At 37.9% G+C, this 22,306-nt stretch overlaps 1 protein-coding gene across 1 annotated transcript in view; it reads right to left on the bottom strand.

The window, feature by feature from the left end:
- Window positions 1-16,509: 16,509 nt before the first annotated feature.
- The window catches only part of RGS7BP (regulator of G protein signaling 7 binding protein), a 119,688-nt gene continuing 113,891 nt past the window's right edge, over window positions 16,510-22,306 (bottom strand). The window contains exons 5-6 of the mRNA XM_063456918.1: window positions 21,880-21,950; window positions 16,510-17,788 (exon numbers count right to left, since the gene is read on the bottom strand). Coding sequence (XP_063312988.1) covers window positions 17,697-17,788; window positions 21,880-21,950 — 163 coding nt within the window. The 3' untranslated portion in view covers window positions 16,510-17,696. The remainder of the gene's footprint in view (window positions 17,789-21,879; window positions 21,951-22,306) is intronic.

The following is a 22,306-nucleotide window of genomic DNA, read 5'->3' as shown; positions in this document are numbered from 1 at the left end:
GATCAGGGACACAGGACATCCAAGTTATGTACAGTTATTTTTTTTTCTTTTCGCTTGTTCAATTTGTGTAGTATAAACCATCAGTTTTTAAAAAAAAAGTCTGCTGATTAGGGACACCAGAAATTAAAGTTTTGTACAATTTATTTTTTACATAGAAATATTGGGGAGAACACAGTACCCCAGATTATTTGGCATTCCTTGCCCTGAACACCTCTTCAACAGGTTCAGAAGCTAAAAAAACAATTTGGGCACATAAAAAAAACATATAAAAAAAGAAAATGGAAAAACTATCCTTCTCTTAGAAATAGGCAGGAAAAATGCCTTGATATGCACCCTGATCCCTCTCTACCTCCGACTGAGGCAGAGAGACTAAGCAGGACAATGGAAGCGACATTCATTTATCTGTAGGGTGAAGACCAGACGAGGGTAATTGTGGGGTTTCGGTTTTATTTTGCTTGTTATGGCAAATCTATCAAAAATATATCCACTCCAGTAAATGGTAGTATGGGGATTAAGTATTTGTCATCTTCTGGCATGATTTAAATATTGTGTTGTTTATATAATGTCTAACACAGTGGTTTTCAGACACTGTGACATAACTAGTTTCACATCAATGTCAATGTGACGGGAAAATTGACTAGCTCATAGTGATTTTTGAAAAATTATTATATATTATATATAGGTTAGATGTAATATAAACATTTTAAATTAAATCAACTATATGCAACAATGCTACTTTTCTAACAAATTTTACTTTTTACACTTTTAATAAAATGTAGCTTTTTACTGTTCCTATGCTGAGTTCCATCAAGGAATGGTTGAATTAATATCTAATATGCGGATGTTCTTGAACTCTTAATCACATATTAGTAATCTTGTTGTCGTTTGACGACTAAATTAAGAGCGTTACTTGTCTGTGAATATGTGAATATATGAATATGTGTTGTTTTGTTATTCAAACTGAACTTTAACATTTCAGATAAGTGCATTTCTGACAACAGAACATAATTGTGCCTGTCATATTTGTGTTTATGTATATATTTTTACATTTTTATGTTAAATATTTTAAATATTTTTTTCAATATTTTCTGGAAGTCAGTGAACCTGTGCACCAATATTGTATTGTACTAAGTGGAACTGACTGGAGAAACTGCTATTCTCTTATGGTTTCAGATATATACGCTCTCTTCCTGGATTAATCATTTAAACTAAAGACACTCAGCTTTGATACCACTGATCCCAGCTATGGATAAGGCCATGTTGCTACCTTTGATTCCCACTGTTTATAATGTTATATTGTGGATTCCCATAATATGATTTCCTTGCTTGTTCTGTGAATAAAGTTTGAATCATCCCTTGAAAAAGGGGTTACACCGAAATGTTGGGGTATCCAACACTTTCATTAATTTCTTATCTAATTCTATTTACTCTCGATATGTAGTCTGAATTTTCTATATATGTATTTACTTTCTTGACTATTATTGCTTTGTTGTATTTATTGTTAAATTAAGTTAGTATATTGTCATTCATAATTGGTGGCTGGATCTAATATATTTATATGTTTTGTACTTTATATTCTGTGAATGATTTTAAATGCTTTCTTATGTATTGGTTTTGATATATATATATATATATATATATATATATATATATATCTTTATTATACATATATATATATATATATATATATATATATACTAAAGATAACAGGACAACACTGATGCTGTTTGTTACAATTGCGGCCAAAGAGGGCAGCATGTGCTTAAAATACTGCATACTGGCATTGCAGGTCCCATAGAAGGACAAAAATCCTGCCATCATCTATATCCTTAGGTGGGGATTATACCACCCATGCTGTTATACTAGAGCAGGTTCTGCTCTAGAAAATGTAAGTACATTTTCACATTTTACTTATTACATATATCAGTACTTACTGCACCATTGGAGTTCCTGTTTTTGTTTTATGTCTCCTGCATATATCACCATCAATTGGAAGACTAGCAACCCCATTAACACCATACATCCTTAGACGAGGATTATACCGTCCACGCGTTATACAGCAGAGCTCTAATAGCTCTAGCGTATGTTCACTACGCTTCCTCCAAGGTCTATGTATGTATAATATTTAGGCGCAGTATACGCTATATCCTGTTTTTGTCTATCTCACCACACAAGGATTTGTGAATCCTTGTATTGTATACCGCAGCCTGTTCTACTATATAGTGAGCGCCTATACCTCCAGTTTGTTATACTTCCCCATAGAAGGACAAGCTAGAGACTATTTCAAATAAGCTATGATATTCATTGTTAATTACCTAGCAGCAGTGTTTGTATACTTCCTGAAAAATAAGTGTAATGCAGTGTTAGCTGCTAAAGAGTTCATGACACAGCCCCATTTGGAAACATAAAGCGTATAAGGTTTGACAAGGGTACTGAGTTCATAGCTGAGAGTTTTCAGTCGCTACTAAACAAGCAAGGTATTAGACATGAAACCTCAGCACCTTACTCACCCGATCAAAGTGGTACTACTAAGAGAAACTACAGAACACTATTTGAAATGGCAAGATGTCTGTTTATCAAACATTATTTGCCAAAATAATTATGGACAAATTCAAACAAATCAGAAACAGGTGCTTTAATAACATTCTAGTAGAACCTCCCTGTTATCTGTGAACAGTGACAATATTTAACCTTTCTAAAATGAAGCATTTTTGGGTCAGAATGTTTTGTATGTAAGTATGATAGAAATAAGTTATATTCAAAGTGCGTGAGAGGGATCTTTGTTGGATATAAAAAAAAGCAGTCCTTCTTATCTAGTGCATTAACCAGACACCAGAATGGTTCTCAAACACAGCGTGTGAAATTTGTTACAAAGAAAGCTGTTAAAAAGCAAACTCAAACTGACAAACTCAAACATATTAAATGGTGAAGAGGTTTGCCACAGAGAGAGCAATATGCCATCTGTACAGAAAACTAATAATACTCACAGTTCTGGCTTAATGCTACAAAAGAGGAAATGGATTCACTAAAAGAAAATTACACATTTACTTTGAACACTGTGCCAGAAGGTAAAGTGGAGCTCCCACCCGTAACTTTATAAGAACAATCTTTCTCTGCTACTGGCAGCTTATTGAAGGTTTACCATGAAGATGAACATCCATTAAGCTACGTGAATTCTACTGTGTGACATAGGACATTCTTCCAGATAGAGAGGAAGATTCACCTCCTCATTGAGAAGTTGTTTGAGTGGTTCTAGCTCTATTGATTTGGAGAAGTTTCGAATGGATCTTCTGTAGAATTTGGCAAAGTCCACTTTGTGGTTTCTGCCACTGGAGTATTGCTTCCACCTTTCCAACTTTACGTAGTCTATTTCAAAGATAAACTTTTCCATCATTGCATAAAACTGATGTACACGTGTCAATACCTCAAGCATTTGGAGATGATGAGCACACAGGTGTGGAGAAAAGACCAGGAGATCATCCAGGTAGGGCACTACGTATTGGTCAAGGAGGTTATGAAAACTATCATTGAGGAAGTGCTGGAATGAAGAAGGGGCATTGCAAAGAACATAGGGCATTACAAGCAGCAGCCACTCCATACAATGCTTATACGCGTCCTCTCCCAGCCCTTTGCTTTGCGCGTGGGCTGATGCTACATGTGCGCCGACTACATTAAATTACATTTCCCAAGGTGCCCTAGCGGTATAATTACCGATAATCACAGAAGTCACGTCATTTGCTCATATTGTATTATACAACCCTCGTTTTCTATATTTGATCATAGTACAATGCCCACAAACCATTATACTTTTTATAAATATAGGTTATAATTGGTTTAAGTTGTTTTTTGTTATATGTATTCTGATTGGCTGACCTTACTTTTGGTGCCAATTTTAATCATCCCTATTTAAACCCATACTGCCAGGTATTATGTTTTATTCCATTTTGAAGAAGCCCTGAAAGGCGAAACGCATTGTGGATTATTTTAACTGTGTATGTTAACATATTAAAGATTTTTTGGTCACTAAATTTGTGCCAATCATCATTTTTTACACACTCCTCAGAGGCCAACTGGCAACACGCACGCGTCAGGGTCTCGGGTAGAATACTACTATTATACTGCAGGTGTCAGCCTGTCACTACCGCATACCGTATCGCGGCAACTGACATCTCAGCTACCTTAGTTGAAAATTATTTATTCATCTTCCACTGATAGTTCATTGTACTTTAGTCTCTTGTATTTGAGGTTTGGGCATGGTGGGGTTAAATACTGCTATACTATAGTTGTCAGTGAAGTCACCACATATATAGTTGCGGCGATATGCCCCTATTTCCGTTGCTAACTACTCTATTTTCATTTATTATTGTTCCAGTTTCTCTATTCTCTAGCCTTGAATCATTTAGAGGATTGGGCATGGTGGGCAACACAGTGTTAGAGTAGTATTTGGGTAAGGGGTGCCCTCGAAGGCACATTAGCCTTTTTCTCTATCTATATTAGGGATACTACTAGTAATCCCTCTTATTCCCTCTCCTCTCCACCTTTTAGCTGTTACAACTGAGTGGTTATCCTGGAACGATATAGATGTTAGTCTGAACCCAGATACCGATCACACTCTATATCTATATATAATTTTTTTTACCTATTGTACTACTTACTACTTTAAGTACTATTTGAATATTCGGCATTTGCTTGTCCAATACACAGTGGAGACTGTTTCATATTTTATTTATAATTTTTTCTTTCTTTTGTTATATTTATTGCACCTTTTTATTTACTAGAATAAAAGCTAAGTTTTAAGTACACTGACTGTTCTCACATAGATAGATACTCCTTTGGAGATTTAATTTTCTTTTTCTTTTTTTCCATTTGAATTTACGTATTAGGGGTTAACCCACATTTTTTCCCATAAATCTCTTAAGTGTCTATCTCCACCCAAATTTTATATATCGGCTAGTTAGCCTGCTCTTCGCTTGTGAGTACCATTTTACCTGTCTTATCACTACTGTTTTATCCAGTGAACACTATTAGTTGTCTCTTTTTACCCTTCTCCTGAGTGTTGAACATACCCCCTGACGGAAGAAGCTCACTGCATATCCCATAAGCGGAGATTGTACCGCTGTGCGCCCTTCAGGGCCGCCATCAGGGGGTGACAACCGTGACAGTTGTCACGGGCCCGGCGGCCCTGGGGGGCCCGGACTGCTCTGGCAGTCCTGGGCCCCACTTTCCCTCCCTGCACACATAGATAGCGAATATCGCGATCTATGTGTGCAGCCGCGGGCCCCCGGCTCCCTGTTGCCGCAGAGGGGGCCCAGGCCTCCAGCCTCTTCTCTTCTCCTCCCTGCTAATAACTCTCGCGAGACCCGGTTGCCATGGCAACGCTCCGCGGGTCTCGCGAGAGTTATTGGAGGAGAGAAGAGGAGAAGCTGGAGGCCTGGGCCCCCTCTGCGGCAACAGGGAGCCGGGGGGCCCCACCATGCCACCGGACCACCGGGGATGGAATCTCCCCCCTCCCTAGACACAGGTAAGCAGGGAGGGGGAGAAACAATTTAATTAATCAATTTTTTTTTTTTTTTTTTTTTAATAATGTTAAAATGACCCCCCCTCCCCCTCCTCATTACAAATTTACACACACACACTACATACACTGACATAACACACACACACACACTACATACACTGACATAACACACACACACTACATACACTGACATAACACACACACACACATTGCATACACTGACACAACACACACACACACTACGCATACACTGACACAACACACACACACACACTACATACACTGACAAAACACACACACTGCATACACTGACACAACACACACACACACACACACACTACATACACTAACACAACACACACTACATACACTGACACAACACACACACTGCATATACCAACACAACACACACTGCATACACTAACACAACACACACTCTGCATGCACTGACACAACACACACTGCATACACGTACACAACCCACACTTTGCATACATTGACACAACACACTCACCGCATACACTAACACAACACACACTCTGCATACACTAACACAACACACACACCGCATACACTAACACAACACACACCGCATACACTGACACAACACACACCGCATACACTAACACAACACACACACCACATACACTAACACAACACACACACACTGCATACACTGACACAACACACACACTGCATACACTGACACAACACACACACTGCATACACTGACACAACACACACACCGCATACACTGACACAACACACACACCGCATACACTGACACAACACACACACCGCATACACTAACACAACACACACACCGCATACACTAACACAACACACACACACTGCATACACTGACACAACACACACACTGCATACACTGACACAACACACACACTGCATACACTGACACAACACACACTCTGCATACACTAACACAACACACACTGCATACACTAACACAACACACTCTGCATACACTGACACAACACACACTGCATACACAAACACACACACTGCATACACTAATACAACACACACTGCATACACTGACACACACAGTGCATACACTAATACAATACACACACTGCATTCACTAATACAACATGCACTCTGCATACACTACACACTAACACTCACTGCATCCACTATACTGACACACACTCTGCATTCGCTACACATTACCACACTCTGCATTCACTACACTAACACACACTGTGCATCCGCTACACACTAACACACTCTCTGCATTCACTACACTAACACAGACTCTGCATCCGCTACACACTAACACAGACTCTGCATTCACTACACATTAACACACACTCTGCATTCACTACACATTAACACACTCTCTGCATTCACTACACTAACACACTCTCTGCATTCACTACACTAACACACTCTCTGGATTCACTACACATTAACACACACTCTGCATTCACTACAAATTTACACACACACTACATTCATTACACTGACACACTCTGCATTCACTACACCCTAACACACACTCTGCATTTATTACACACTAACACACACTCTGCCTTCACTAAACTATGCACACACTCTGGATTCACTATACTGACACACACTCTGCATTCACTACACTAACATACACTCTGCATCACCTGTACACACAGCATCCACTACACAAACATCCTGTATTCACAGTACACACACTACATCCACCACAAATTGAAACATTCTGCATTCACTATACACAGACACTGTGTCTAATACACACACTACATCCACTACAGACACTGCATCCACTAAACACATTTCATCTAGTACATACAAACACTACATCCACTACACACACACTACATCCGTGTACACACACTACATCCACTACTCAAACACTCTCTGCATTCACTACACATTAACACTCTGCATTCACTACACTAACACACACTCTGCATCCGCTACACACTAACACACCCTCTGCATTCACTACACATTAACACACACTCTGCATTCACTACACATTTACAAACACTCTGCATTCGCTGCACTAACACACACACTACATTCATTACACTGACACACTCTGCATTCACTACACACTAATACACACTCTGCATTCATTACACACTAACACACACTCTGCATTCATTACACACTAACACACACTCTGCATTCACTAAACTATGCACACACTCTGCATTCACTGTACGACACACACTCTGCATTAACTGTACACACAGCATCCACTACACAAACATCCTGTATTCACAGTACACACACTACATCCACCACAAATTGAAACACTCTGCATTCACTATACACAGACACTGCGTCTAATACACACACTACATCAACTACAGACACTGCATCCACTAAACACATTTCATCTAGTACATACAAACACTACATCACTGTACACACACTACATCCACTACTCAAACACACTCTGCGTTCACTATACACACTGCATCTGCTACACTAACACACTCTGCATTCACTGCACAAACCGTATCTAATACACACAAACACTACATCCATTACACACATTCTAATTCACTTACACTATACACACCACATTCAGTCCCGCATCATTGTCAGCGGACTAGGTAGGGCGTGGGCGGGCCCGGGAGGGAGGGGGCCCAGACCTTGTGCTTTGTCAGGGGCCCCAAAATTTCTGATGGCAGCCCTGGCGCCCTTCACACTAGAGCTAGCTATAGCTTTAAGAAATGCGAGTTTATTACCATCCATACAGTTTTACCATCCATACAGTCCATACATTGGACTGTACATATTACACTATTTAGTTATTTCTATGCTTTGTCTTTTTATATGAGTGGATCTGCCTGGAAAAAGACAATGAGGATATTACTCCTGTTTAAAGGGAAACTCCAGTGCCAGAAAAACGATCCGTTTTTCTGGCACTGGAGGGTCCCTCTCCCTCCCACCCTCCAATCCCCAGTTACTGAAGGGGTCAAAACCCCTTCAGTGACTTACCTGGGACAGCGGCAATGTCCCTCGCCGCTGTCTCCGCCTCCGCGACGCTCCTCCTTGTGATTACGTCGGCCGGTGGGCGAGACTAATCTCGCCCACCGGCCGAGGAGACCTAATGCGCATGCGCGGAAATGGCGCGCATGCGCATTACGTCTCCCCATAAGAAAGCATTGAAAAATAATTTCAATGCTTTCCTATGGGGTTTTGAGCGACGCTGGAGGTCCTTACACAGTGTGAGGACGTCCAGCGACGCTCTAGCACAGGAAACCTGTGCTAGAAACTAGGAAGTGACCTCTAGTGGCTGGCTAGTAGACAGCCACTAGAGGTGGAGTTAACCCTGCAATGTAATTGTTGCAGTTTATGAAAAACTGCAATAATTACACTTGCAGGGTTAAGGGTAGTGGGAGTTGGCACCCAGACCACTCCAATGAGCAGAAGTGGTCTGGGTGCCTGGAGTGTCCCTTTAAGCACTTTATTCTTTATCTAATCTAACTTAGATCATTACATCTAGACTCTTTGCACTTATATTTGGACTGTTTCATATTTTATTATCTATTGATACTTTACTTTGGCGCAGCCCTTATTTCCCTTTTATCATTATTACTGTATACTTGCAGTGTCCGTAACAAGATTGGAATGCATACTTAAACTCATCTCTTTGTCTGACATGGAGGAGGAAAAGCACCTCCTAAATCCAGCTTGAAATAAACAGAAGCATTCTGAAGATGTCCAATCAATGCAGCAATCAGACAGAGTGGATACTTGTTTTTAATGGTGATTTAATTGAATTTCCTGTAATCCAGGGGGGTAAACTACAATCTTTTTTTCCACAAAGCTCCTATGGGAGAGTTGGAAGTTCTGATGAGTCCTTTTGCCAGATTTTCATGGATATATTCCTTCAATATCTGTAGTTCATTCTCCACCAGGGAATAATTTTGCTGAAAAGAGCACCTGGTTTGAGATCAATTGGACAATAATATTCCCTTCTGGATGGAAAAGTTTCTAATACTTTTACTCCATCAAAACATCCTTAAACATATGGTATGCATGTGGCAATGCAACTTCTCTTTTTATCTTGGCATCTTGAACAGACTGTATAAAATCCTTTTGGCAGGTTTCTCGAAAGTACTGCGTAGAGCAAAGGGACGATGAATAAGACACACTTCCTGTGGTCCAGCTGATAATAGGTCTGTCATGGTGTGTGTCTGTCTTGGTGTGTCTATTTGTGTGTGTCTCTCATGGTGTGTGTATGTGTGTGTGTCAGTCTGTCTGTCATGGTGTGTGTGTCTGTCTGTGTCATGGTGTGTGTCTGTCTGTGTCATGGTGTGTGTATGTGTGTGTCTGTCAGTCGTGGTGTGTGTATGTGTGTGCATGTGTGTGTCATGGTGTGTGTGTGTCTGTCATGGTGTGTGTGTGTGTGTGTATCTGTCATTGTTTATGTGTGTGTCATGGTGTGTGTGTCTGTCATGGTGCATGTGTGTGTTTAGGTTACCAGATCCTTTCAATGCCCCTTCTACCCTATATAATAGCATTGCTATTAATATAGGGGGAACTGTCGTTTCCTTCTAGAACTTCATCCAAACTTAAATGGCATGACTCTTCTGCAAGCACACTTCTGCAAGAGGAATGAGTGCTTCCTGATAAGTGTCCTACTGCAACAGTTCCTACCTCTTTAGTTCTGCATGCAACAGTTCATATTTGCACTAAGTATTCAAATAATAAATAAAATGTGGGAAAACTTTAAAAATACATCTAAACTATCAGTTACATAACATTTCAGTTGGGGCCAATGCAATAAAAAACAAAATTGATGGATCAAAATTGATGACCAAGTGGGTAAAGATTATATCAAGTAAAGGGAGTTGGTTACAAAAACATTTTCTCCTCAGCTGCAAAAATTACACAAGTATAATTCTTAATACAACAAGCAGCACAATATGACTTACATCTTCATCAAATGGAAGTAAAAACAACTTACGGTACTTACATGCTCCAATTGAGAAATTTTGCACAATACAAAACACTGACTGTGAACACCTCCATTACTGCTGATCACCAAACACTGGCCACTGGCCTAAGGAAATCTTCCAACATAGGATCAGGAACATCGGCATATCCATAGATATACCCAATAAAGCCATACCATTTCTTAAAGAAGACATCCCAGGGTATTTCAAAAGGCATATTTTGAACCTTAGCATGGGATCATTTTTCCGCTAGCTTATACCAAGTGTAGTGGTAATAAGCATTTTTTCTGCCTTTTTGACACACAAAGTGAGTTTGCACAGTATATTTTGCAAACCTTATGTGTACTACCACTGTATAATACTTCATATGTTGCTCAGCTATGTGGTCTGAGTACAGCAATACCCCCGTATGTACCTTTGCCAGGTATATGTGGATGTTGAAGGGGCACATTTGAGACGCAGCCATTCAGTTATTTTCTAACTTTGAAGTTTTACGCTGTGTCCATGTTCCATTTTGGAGTAGTTTAGATGGTTAGTTATTGAAACTTCACCACAAACACATAGTATTTATTAAAGAATACACCCTGGGGTAATTCAAAAGGCATATTTTGAACCTTAGCGTGGGATCATTTTTTTCTCTAGTTTGTTCCAGGTGTATTGGTAATGAGCATTTTTTTAATGTATTTTTTTACTTTTTTAAACTTTTTAAACTTTTTAAAAATAGTTTTTAAACTTTTGTTTTGATTATTATTATTTTTTTACTTTCCTAAACTTTCTTAAAATTTTTTTGGCAGATTTAAAATTTTTCCAAGCTTTTTTTTACTGTTAACCCCTAACTAGCAGTAAGCAGCACTAACCGTAAATTCCCCATTTTCCCATAACTCCCACCCACCTCGGCTAGCAAAATATAAAATTATAAAATATTTAAATTATTTAATTAAATAAATTTAACCCCTGAGGGTTAATAAATAAATAAAAGTTAATCCTCAGGGGTTAAACAAATTAGATCACAGTATAATACTGTGAGTTGTATTTTGATCACTGTAGGCAGTGATCGACTGGCAGGGAAGGAGTTAATTTTTATTTGGACTGGGTAAAGGGGGGTGTCTTTTTTTTTTTTACTTAAACGTTATTAAAACTTTTTTTTTAAATGTAATTTTTAACTTTTTAAAGCTTATTTTAAAACTTTTTTAACGTTAACCCCTAGTTAGCCTAACTCCAAATCCCCAAATTCACCACTAACTTCCACCCACCCCAGTTAGCTAAATATATAATTTTAAAATATTTAAATTAATTAATAAGATAAATTTAACCCCTGAGGGTTAAAAAAAAAGAATTAACCCACAGGGGTTAAAAAAAAAAAAATCAGATGACAGTAAAATGTAATCCCTGCCAATTGATCACTTTAGTCAGTGATCAATTGGCAGGGAAGAGGTTAATTTTTTATTAAAAGGGGTAAAGGGGGGGTGGGATTTTAATTAAACTTTATTTTTTTTAACAGGGGGCAGGATCAGTGAAGATCCACCTCCCTGCACTTCACAGTGAACCCGGAAGTGCAGGGAGGCGGAAGGTGAGTATACTGAGCACATGTGCTCGCTCTGACATGCTATCAGAGCAGGCTCATGTGCTGGGACAGCCCGATCCGGTGCTCCCGGTCTGCCTCTAATACAGAGGCAGACCGGAGCACCATTAACCCCGCGATCGCGGCGATCTGGGGTTAAATTTACCGCGTGACGGACGAGGTCCGTCACCCGTCGTTAAGGGTATCCATAGGATGACGGACCTCGTCCGTCACCCGTCCTGAAGGGGTTAATAATGCTAATTAATAATAATACTGATTAGCGTAAACACGTGGGAGTACATTTTGACTTGAAGCCTCCCACTTCTCAGCTTGCATGTTTCTCTATGTTGCCAACCATATCCATGCAATAGGCTGGAATCAAGGCCTATAAGAGATGATAGTGTGGGCAAGGTTCATTCTTATCATCGCTAATCAAAAGATATAGTGTTAAAGCCTATCCTTCGAAGAGTTTTTCATTTGCGATTTGAAACCCTGCCTCCGGGCAGCACATTCTGCATTTGCAGGGTTACCCTCCAGCTTCCATTAGCAGAAGACTTAGAAGGATAATCACACTGCCTATTACTGGGTTATATAAGCGAGTCCCTTTGAAAAATACATTTTGCTTTTACAATTTACATCTATGTACACGTGTTGTTACAAGCATTCCACACACCATATTCTTGCTTCTCATGGTGTTAACTCCTGCCTCCTAGATTCTAGTCTGAAGAGACACAGATGGGGTGAAAAAGGTATTTGTTTAAAATTTAACAAAGCTATTCATACAACTGCATTCATACAATTAACAAATGCACATAAAATAGAGTAAATTTTAGCTCATAGAGTCCTTTAAATTGTTAAATAAGGAGCCGCATGGTGAGCCGCATGGTGACTAGACGTGTTTGGTGGAAGCTCCCGGCCTGATCTTAAGATTAAGCTGCTCAGAACTGTGACCATGGGAAGGCATCTTCAATAAATGGCAGTAACACAAAATAACAGATACAGGAACATTTCTTACAGGTAAATATATAAAGCTTCAGGTGGCATGGAAGTTTTCTCTTTAGCACCTACAAATTGCTACCTGGAGATCCGATCAAATATTTAATGTTAGACAGCTTGCTGTGTTTGTCCAGCTGCTTAAAGGGACACTATAGTCACCAGAACAGCTACCGCTTATTGAATTTGTTCTGGTGAGTAGAATCATTACATTCAGGCTTTTTGCTGTAAACACGGTCTTTTCAGAGAAAATGCAGTGTTTACATTACAGCCTAGTGATAACTTCACTGGCCACTCCTCAGATGGCTGTTAGAGATCCTTCCTGGGTCATGGCTGCCTAGAATGCACCCAAACATTCAGTGTCTCCTCTCTCTGCATGCAGACACTGAACTTTCCTCATAGAGATTCATTGATTCAATTCATCTCTATGAGGAGATGCTGATTGGCCAGGGCTGTGTTTAAATCATGCTGGCTCTGCCCCTGATCTGCCTCTTTGTCAGTCTCAGCCAATCCTATGGAGAAGCACTGTGATTGGATCAGGCCACCACTTCTGATAATGTCAGCAGACTGCTTTTTTTTTCAGGCAAATAGCATGCAGATCTACAGCTTCTGGCTTGAATACAGTAATATTTTGCTATATTTATGGAGGCATGAGGGGCAGAGGGGGGCTAGATGGTGGTTTTAACACTATAGGGTCAGGAATACATGTTTGTGTTCCTGACCCTATAGTAATCATTTAATTACCTTTTTAACTGTACTGACTTTGAACCAAATGAGGCAATGTAAGACAATTGCAATGTTTGTACAACAAGATAGGAAAATAGCTGATTGTCTAAAAATAAAAAGATATACAAAACAATATAAGATATAAAGATATAAAGCAAAAATAAGATACAGGACTTCGGGTGGTCAGTTGAAAAAAGCAGCTTTTATTGGATACAGCATAAAATTATTTAAAATGTTCGTCCTTAAAAAAATATTTTTAATGATATATGTTATTTATTTTTAAGGAAGAAACGCGTAGGACCGACCATATTCTTATTATTTATTTTAAATATTTTTATGCGGTATACAATAAAAGCTGCTCTTTTCAACTGACCACCCGAAGTCCTGTATCTTAGTGGTGAATGTCCAGGGAAGTGGACAACAGCCCCACGCCACCATCTGGTGAGGCACCTTGCACGCCCAATTACGCTACCTTCTTGTGAGTGCATCTAATTATAGTCCACATAATCTCGTTATGTGGATTTACACTGTGTTTTGTACATCTTTTTATTTTTAGACAATCAGCTGTTTTCCTATCTTGTTGTACACACTTTGGTTGATGCGAGATTGCTGACTGGGGGTGATCTTAGGCAGGCTGATCACTTTACATTTGGATATAACTCTGTTTTCACAATTTTATTGTATATTTGGTGAAGGTGTACCAAGACAATTGCAATGTCTAATTTCATGCCTCTTTGTTGGCGAATATCTATATTGTAGATTTTTCACCAAGATGTTTTTTTTTTTCTTGATTTTGAAGTACTCAGTATCCAGTCGGTTCCAGTTCAGACCTCATTGGATAGTCCCACATTTTAGTCTATTTCTAAACTATCACAGATATTCCATAAAAAGACTCTAATGGGGAAGGATCATCTTGAACTTGCATGTTAGTATTGCTGATCTGAACAAATTTAAGAAAAAAACAGAACATTTTCTGTGTTCATTCACTGTGAGGATTTTCTGTCTCTGCAAACCTCTCCTTCCAGTCTCAATTTTATATTTATTCTTTAAAACCAGATCCTCTTGTGATTTTCTCTTTCCTTTACATGTGTAGCATCACAAGCAAGAGGCACCCAAACAATGTATATGAGGGGTCAGACTTAGAGCTATGCAAGCTGTGAAGGCTTGCCTTTCTGACCCTGAGGACTTATTCTGTGAGAAGCTTTCAAATAAGGCTGGGTTTTTATCAGCTATTTGTGGGACTAGATGGTAATAATTAATCATTTATTCATTGTAATTAGAGGGTAATTAATCATTTTTAGATTATTTGAGACCCCTCCATATTGAATGTTAGCATGAGGTAAGGTCATATTGTGTGCTGGTTGGCTAGGATTTTGGGATTACCTAGACACCTGAAAAGATTCAGTGTGAGTCCAGGGGATTGACCATCTCTGGTCTCAAAGCATTTAAAAGGGAACTATTGCTCTCCAGGTTTTTTTAATATTATGCTTATTTGAGGTGTGAAAAGTTAAATTAAATATAGAAATCAATACCAATTGTTATGGAATAGGTAAAAAACACAAAAAATAAAACACAGACTCCCAATTAAGGTGAATGTGTAATGTCTTCCAGATATCCAAGAGGAAGGGGGTAACCCTAGTAAACTTGAAAAAGAAAAAAGAAAAGATCACGGGTTCTAACAAGTAGACCCAAGATCATAACTTGGATATCTGAGAAAAATGGTCTAAATATAATTGAAAATAAATGGTTACTTTATTAGATATAAATATAGGTACTTGCTCAATAAATAAAACAAAAATAAGTGAATCCCAGAGGGGAGCTATAAAAAGCTCAAAGTGTCAAATAGCCATACTGAGCCATCAGATGCAAAAATTGCCTGAGGTAGGAAAGATAATGCCAAAGGTTAAACCTATCTGGAGGGTAGTGAAGAAGTTAATAGATTACATTGAACTTGCATTTCTTCTACGTCAAACATAGTTCGTATTTTATTAGGGAAAATAAATATCTTGTGCACCAACTGCCACCCTGAAGACTTTCTATTATACTATAGAGACAGCACTGTACATCATCTGTCATAGACTAGTCATTCACCAATATTATGCTGTAAACATTAGCAGTTAGTGTGAGGAACCTCAGCAAACTGGAAGACTAGAAAGTATGTATTATACATAGACAAACCATGGCAATTTCAATAATCCATCTTTGAACATATTAAAGGACCACTATAGTGCCAGGAAAACACACTCGTTTTCCTGGCACCATAGTGCCCTGAGGGTGCCCCCACCCTCAGGGTCCCCCTCCCGCCGGGCTCTAGGGGGAGGAAGGGGTTAAACTTACCTCTTTCTCCAGCGCCGGGCGGGAAGCTCTCCTCCTGCTCTCCTCCTCCTCGGCTGAATGCGCATGCGCGGCAAGAGCTGCGCGCGCATTCAGCCAGTCTCATAGGAAAGCATTTACAATGCTTTCGTATGGACGCTGGCGTCTTCTCGCTGTGATTTTCACAGTGAGAAGCACGCAAGCGCCTCTAGCGGCTGCCAATGAGACAGCCACTAGAGGCTGGATTAACCCCATTATAAACTTAGCAGTTTCTCTGAAACTGCTATGTTTATAGAAGAAAGGGTTAATCCTAGCTGGACCAGGCACCCAGACCACTTCATTAAGTTGAAGGGGTCTGCATGCCTATAGTAGTCCTTTAATATGTTAATTTTATTATTTCAATTAATAGCATTAATTTGCGGTATATTGTAATGTTTGAATGCATTTAAAACAAATGTGCAAAGTTTAACTAAAAAAAAATGTTTATTAACATTATGTAAAATGTAGATTATATTACAATCTGAGCTAATTCCGTCATGCCTTACAATGTTTAACACTAGGCACTATGTCAATGTGCACACACCATGCTTCAACTCTCCATAATAACAAGATATGATATTGGTTTTATTACTGATTTATGAGAATATATGTGGGGAAGTTGTATACATTCATAATATATATATATATATATATATATTATGTATGTATATAGCATTTGCATTTTCTCTCAGAGACAGAAGGATTCGGAGTAAGTGGTTCAATCACTAAACAGTGAGTTTTTAGTCGGCAACTGAATTGCAAAGTTATGGATAAATTAACTGAGGTTGAAAAAAAGGTTTTGATTTCTCAGTGTTATTTCGCATTAAGCTTTGCAACTTGGTTATCAAGTCCGCAACAAGTCACTGTTTAGTAGTTAAAACCCATAAATATATCTAACTATATAGAGATATAGATCTATATACATTGACGTAGATAAATACATAAATACATATACATAGATACACATTTTACATTTTCAAAATTGTGAGAGTCATACCATCGGATTTAAAGGAAAATACTGATGATCATCGTCAACATTACAGTATATGCATAATCCATAAATATATTTTATTTCAATCTTTTTTCGCCACTTTCTTAACAGGTTATAATCTTGGCTGAGGTCTTGGAAATATCCTGATGCATTGTGGAAGACTACGTATGATTGGTGCAAGAAAAAGGATACAAAATAAAGTACTGTTATAAGTCATTATTTGGCTTTTAAACCACATTAGACAATATACATGGCACAGCATCGATCAAGCTTTCCACATGAAACCTCCGTTGTGGTGCTGTGTTGATTGTTCTTTTATAGCATAATACTAGGCTATCAAAGCATTTTGCATATTTGTTTATCCTCTGTGTATTCCAGAAGCGATGTATCAGAACCATCTGAACAAACCACTTGTAACTTTAAATGTTGCATGCTTTTTGAAACATTTTTATGTTTTTCAGTTCTGTTCGGTACAGTCATGGCATTCATCTTCAAAGTATAAAAGAGGAACCGTAATGGTAGCAACACTCGATACATAAGGAATAACCCATTTGAATGATTTATGATTGAAAGGGCAAATAAAAAAATGTATTTGTTGAAAGGATGGCTACTTTGAAAATTTTAGCTTGAGATAAGGCAACAGAGTCCAAAGAATCTTCTCTTTCTCCTCCGGACAAGTGGATATGGTGTTAAGTTTAGGAGGCTGCTATCATCTGTAAATTAAAAAGGATATTGACATTAAACGCTAGAAAGGATACAGACAAATAAGAGTACAATTTAAATATAGTTGAGAATGTATGACTCCCTCTACTTTATATATTACCACAAATAAATATTAGACTATACATGAAAAGGTATTTAGGTTTATTCACATACCATCTTTTAACAAGTAAAATAAAATTCAAGAGATATTTACTTGTGACCATATTGATGAACAACATATTGTGTTTATTCTTAATTTCCCAGAAAAACACCATAAACACTGTCTAGCTGCTCCTCTTCCTATTACGTAACATTATTTCTAGACAAGATTCCATGCCATTCATTCATTTTTGCTACATAAAGATTGTACTGACTGCACAGAAGTGATATAAAACTATAAAACTGGTGATCAAATAAGGGGAATCACAAAGTAGCCTTAAATAGTATTTCAGTCTTAATCACAGAGAAGTAAAGATCTAAATATATGTACATTGTCTCCAATATGCTCTTATTGTTATTTGATACCACTGGAGACAAAGCAATATATAATATAGTAAAAGACAACTGTGAAAAGACGTAATTGTTACAGGGGGATTGTAAAGGAGGATAAAATAAAATATAGCACAGTATAGACTGGAATTGCGCTTACAGTGTTATATATAAATGCACAGCTTTGCGAATAATACACTTGGGAAATTGTTCCAGTACCATAAGGTTGCAACAATAAATGTCTGGAGTGGCCATAAAACCTTATATCTGAGGATCTGACAGAGGTAAGGACTGGCTTATCGAGTCTCTCTTGTTGTGAGATCTCCCTTCCATTTACGGGTCTTTAAACATGCTCCTCGGAATTAATTAACTACTTATTTAATGTGTCATATATACTAAGATATGAATTAAAAAACAACAAAAAAGATTCTTATTCTCAAATGTCTGTCTTGCACAGGTATTCCTTGGGATTTGATCCGCTGTCTGAGTTCTGATGTGGTCTGAAACCTGGAACTAGATGTAACCTCTCTCATGAATAGATTAACCCCTAATAAATGTTCAATGTTACCAAAAAGAAGGGTATGATGGTCTATCAAGTAGATTTGATAAAAAAAAAAAAAAAAACTTTTATTGCAGCGGAATCCTATAATATAAGACAAAATAATGTCAGTGTGAAATCATAGACTTCCTTTTTTGTTCCTAATGGGTATTTCAAATTTAGAATATGGGACCTAATTGACCTGTCGAGGTCGGGTTTTTGAACCTGCTCTATCTTACTATTTTAATGTCAATCTAGGACCTACCAAGATTGTAACCTAGTCTGCTCCCTTCCGTCTGCTTAAACATTCCTTTACTATCCTTTCGATTACGGTACTTGTATAAATTGGGCATAACTTTCACTTACTTATCTGTTAATTGGAAGGCTAGTTATAGCCAGCATTCACATTTGTTAGGGACAACAAACTATTAGGGCAGTTAATTGAATTAGCTTCTGCAATGGACTTTCAAGATCTTTATTCTTAGATTCTGTATTTCAATATCAGGGGTACAGAGTTTTCATAGATCCATGGGTATAATTAGCTGCTATTTCTTTGCCCACACTACTTGTACATTTTGAAGCATGACATTTGTATTCTTATGGTAACTGTAGCCAATTTATATAATTTCTCCAGGGAGTCATCTGCAGCCTATTTTCTCTGTTTCAATTCATATGAGAACCATTTTAGTGAACTTTACAAATATATATAAGGAGCATTATTTTTTTTTTGTATCTCTTAAAGGAACACTATAGGACCAGGAATGCAAATATGTATTTCTGACCCTATAGTGTTAAAAACAGTATTTAGGTGGCCGGACCCTCCTTGCCCCCCTTAAATAGGATCAAAATACACCATTATTCCAGGCTATGCAGGTCCCGCGGCGCTGGTTCTGCCCATGACCTACCTCTTTGGCTAAGGTCATCAGGCATTATGATCTCAGCCAATACAATGTTTTCCTATATAAAAGCATTAGATTGTCTGAGATTGTCAATTCTGATGATCTCAGCCAAGGAGGTGGGGCGATGTCAAATGCCACACTGGCCAATCAGCATCTCTTCATAGAGATAAATTGAATCAATGCATCTCTATGAGGTATGTTTAATGTCCCATGCAATGTCTCCATGTACATTGTGCAGCAAAGGGCCAGGAAGCACCTCTAATGGCCGTCTGAGTGACTACCATTGGAGGTATCCCTAGGCAGCAATGTAAACAATATATTTTCTCTGAAAAGGTAGTGCTAGGGAAAAAAAATCCTTCTTGACCCCAGAATGGCAGTCAGATTTATCCTTGGATCAAGCAGTTATTACCCTACATTACCCTACATTGAAATGTACTTCATTGATAATCATACACTTATTTTCAGTGACAATGAATGAATGACTGCTCCAGCTTTACCATGGATCACTGGTTTCCAAACCTTTTTTGGACCAAGGCCCTATTTAATGTGAGAAGAATTTCCAAAGCACAATGTGTTTTTTTAAACTTAATCAGTAGCTTTCCTGAGAGATAACATAACCTATTGTTAAATTGACTTGATTAGTTCTAATTGTTTGCCAGATGGGAATCCAAATTTAAACACAGATTCATATTACAAAGCAAACACATGAGAACTACATTCAGTCAATTAGTGCTTTAATGAGTGAGAATTATCAAAGTGTTCTGTTCTACAAAGTGGTCTAAAGTTCTATAAATGGGGCAATCACCATAGAAACCAGTAGAGACGGCAGACACATTCCATTGGTCACTCCTCCGGATTTATACATTTGCACAAGTTTTAGAAAAAAAACACATTGATAAATCTGATTTACTGATATTGGGGTACACTTTGAGCAAGCTTGCAGCACACCAATGTGCCACACTAGCATTGGTTACAAAGCACTGTTAAAGATAGTAGGGGTGTCCTTTTAAGCACTGTCTTTTTTGTAAAGTTATTATTTAATGAAAACATTCAACATAGCTTGTGTTGGCAGTAACCTCTAGAACAGGGCTGCCCGATAGGTTGATCCTGAGATGTTGTAGAACTACAACTCTCAGGATCCTTTGCGTGCCTTTAGAATGCCTTTAAAATGACAAAGTATCATGGGAGTTGTAGTTCTACAACACCTGGGATCTACCTATTGGGCAGTCCTGCTTTAGAAGTTCACTAAAATGGGGGTGCGAATTGCAGACAATTGCAATGTGTGTATGATGTATACTTGAAAACAAATATTTCTCTAACACGCTCTCCTGCACATAACTCTTTGCCATAGTAAAACTGCACAAAACCAAGGGTAATTTAAAGGACACTCTATGTACCATATTCAGTGTGGCTCAGTGTAATGGTTCACAGCGTTCATGGACACCATCCCACATATTTATCAACATTTTTCTCAAACCTCTCCTAAATGGTTTGACAAATAAATTTGGGTTGGCACCACTGCTTCTCTGCAACACAACAACGACATTGAACTGTTGTGGTTATAGTGCATAGAATGCCACTTTAATAAATGCTCAAGTGCATTCAGAATTCACATTTACTAATGTACAAGCATTTCAGGAAACAGTAATCCATGACACAATGAGGTTTATTCAGTAAGCAGCAATTTGAGGTGAGTTGACAACTGACATTCACACCCTGATCTTTTTTTCCCTCCTCAACTACTTTGGCCTACATTTGGAATATTGGTTTGCCAGTAAACATTGTTTAGTGAACATATCTCATGGGTTATTCACTAAAGTGTGATTTGGCAAAGTAAATTCAAAGTGAATCTAAAATTGTAGGCCAATATAGCCAATTTCGAAAAATCAACCTACTCCATTTTAAGTCCGCACTTGTTTCTGTTTGGCTATTTTGGTCTACGTTTTGAAATTTACTTTGACTTTTAAACAATTCCCACATTTGTGAATAACCACAATTTTAAAAGATTCAACATGAAATTTGTTCCACTTTTTATAATGCAATAAACTATGTAGAAATATTGTTAATGTTCCAGCCCTTGCATACAGACTACTGATTCAGTTACAATCACAGGTATGTATAAATCAGATGAAGAAACCAAGCTTTTCAAGTGATAAGAATTAACAAATATGAATACCTTGGTTTTTTAATGGCAGAGGCATGGTCTCCCTGAGTTTGCTTAAGAGGTTTTTCATTTCTCTCATGTCTCTGAAGAAATGAGAAACAAGATTTGTTTACAATTTTAAAACAGGAATATCATTCATATTGTCTTTGTCTTATGAAATTCAGAAACCATAATCATAACCAAGGCTTGCGTAAACGGACATTTTATTACATTTTAAACAAAACCCATACTAGACATCACTGGAAATAAAAATGTTTTGTGCGGAATATCATTTGGATTTATAAATGATACAACACATGCAACATTAACATTTAGAGAGACCAAAGATGTAGAAATCTATCACTTTTCAAAGATAAAATAAATATGCAAAATACCTAGTATAAATAAATGAATGCAATTTAAATACTAATATTTTTTTAAATTCAATAAAGTTAGTGCA

The sequence above is a fragment of the Pelobates fuscus genome, chromosome 5, assembly GCF_036172605.1.
Source record: "Pelobates fuscus isolate aPelFus1 chromosome 5, aPelFus1.pri, whole genome shotgun sequence".
Taxonomy (NCBI): Eukaryota; Metazoa; Chordata; class Amphibia; order Anura; family Pelobatidae; genus Pelobates; species Pelobates fuscus.
Note: the sequence above shows the minus strand (reverse complement) of the source record. Positions and strands in the feature narration are given on the sequence as shown.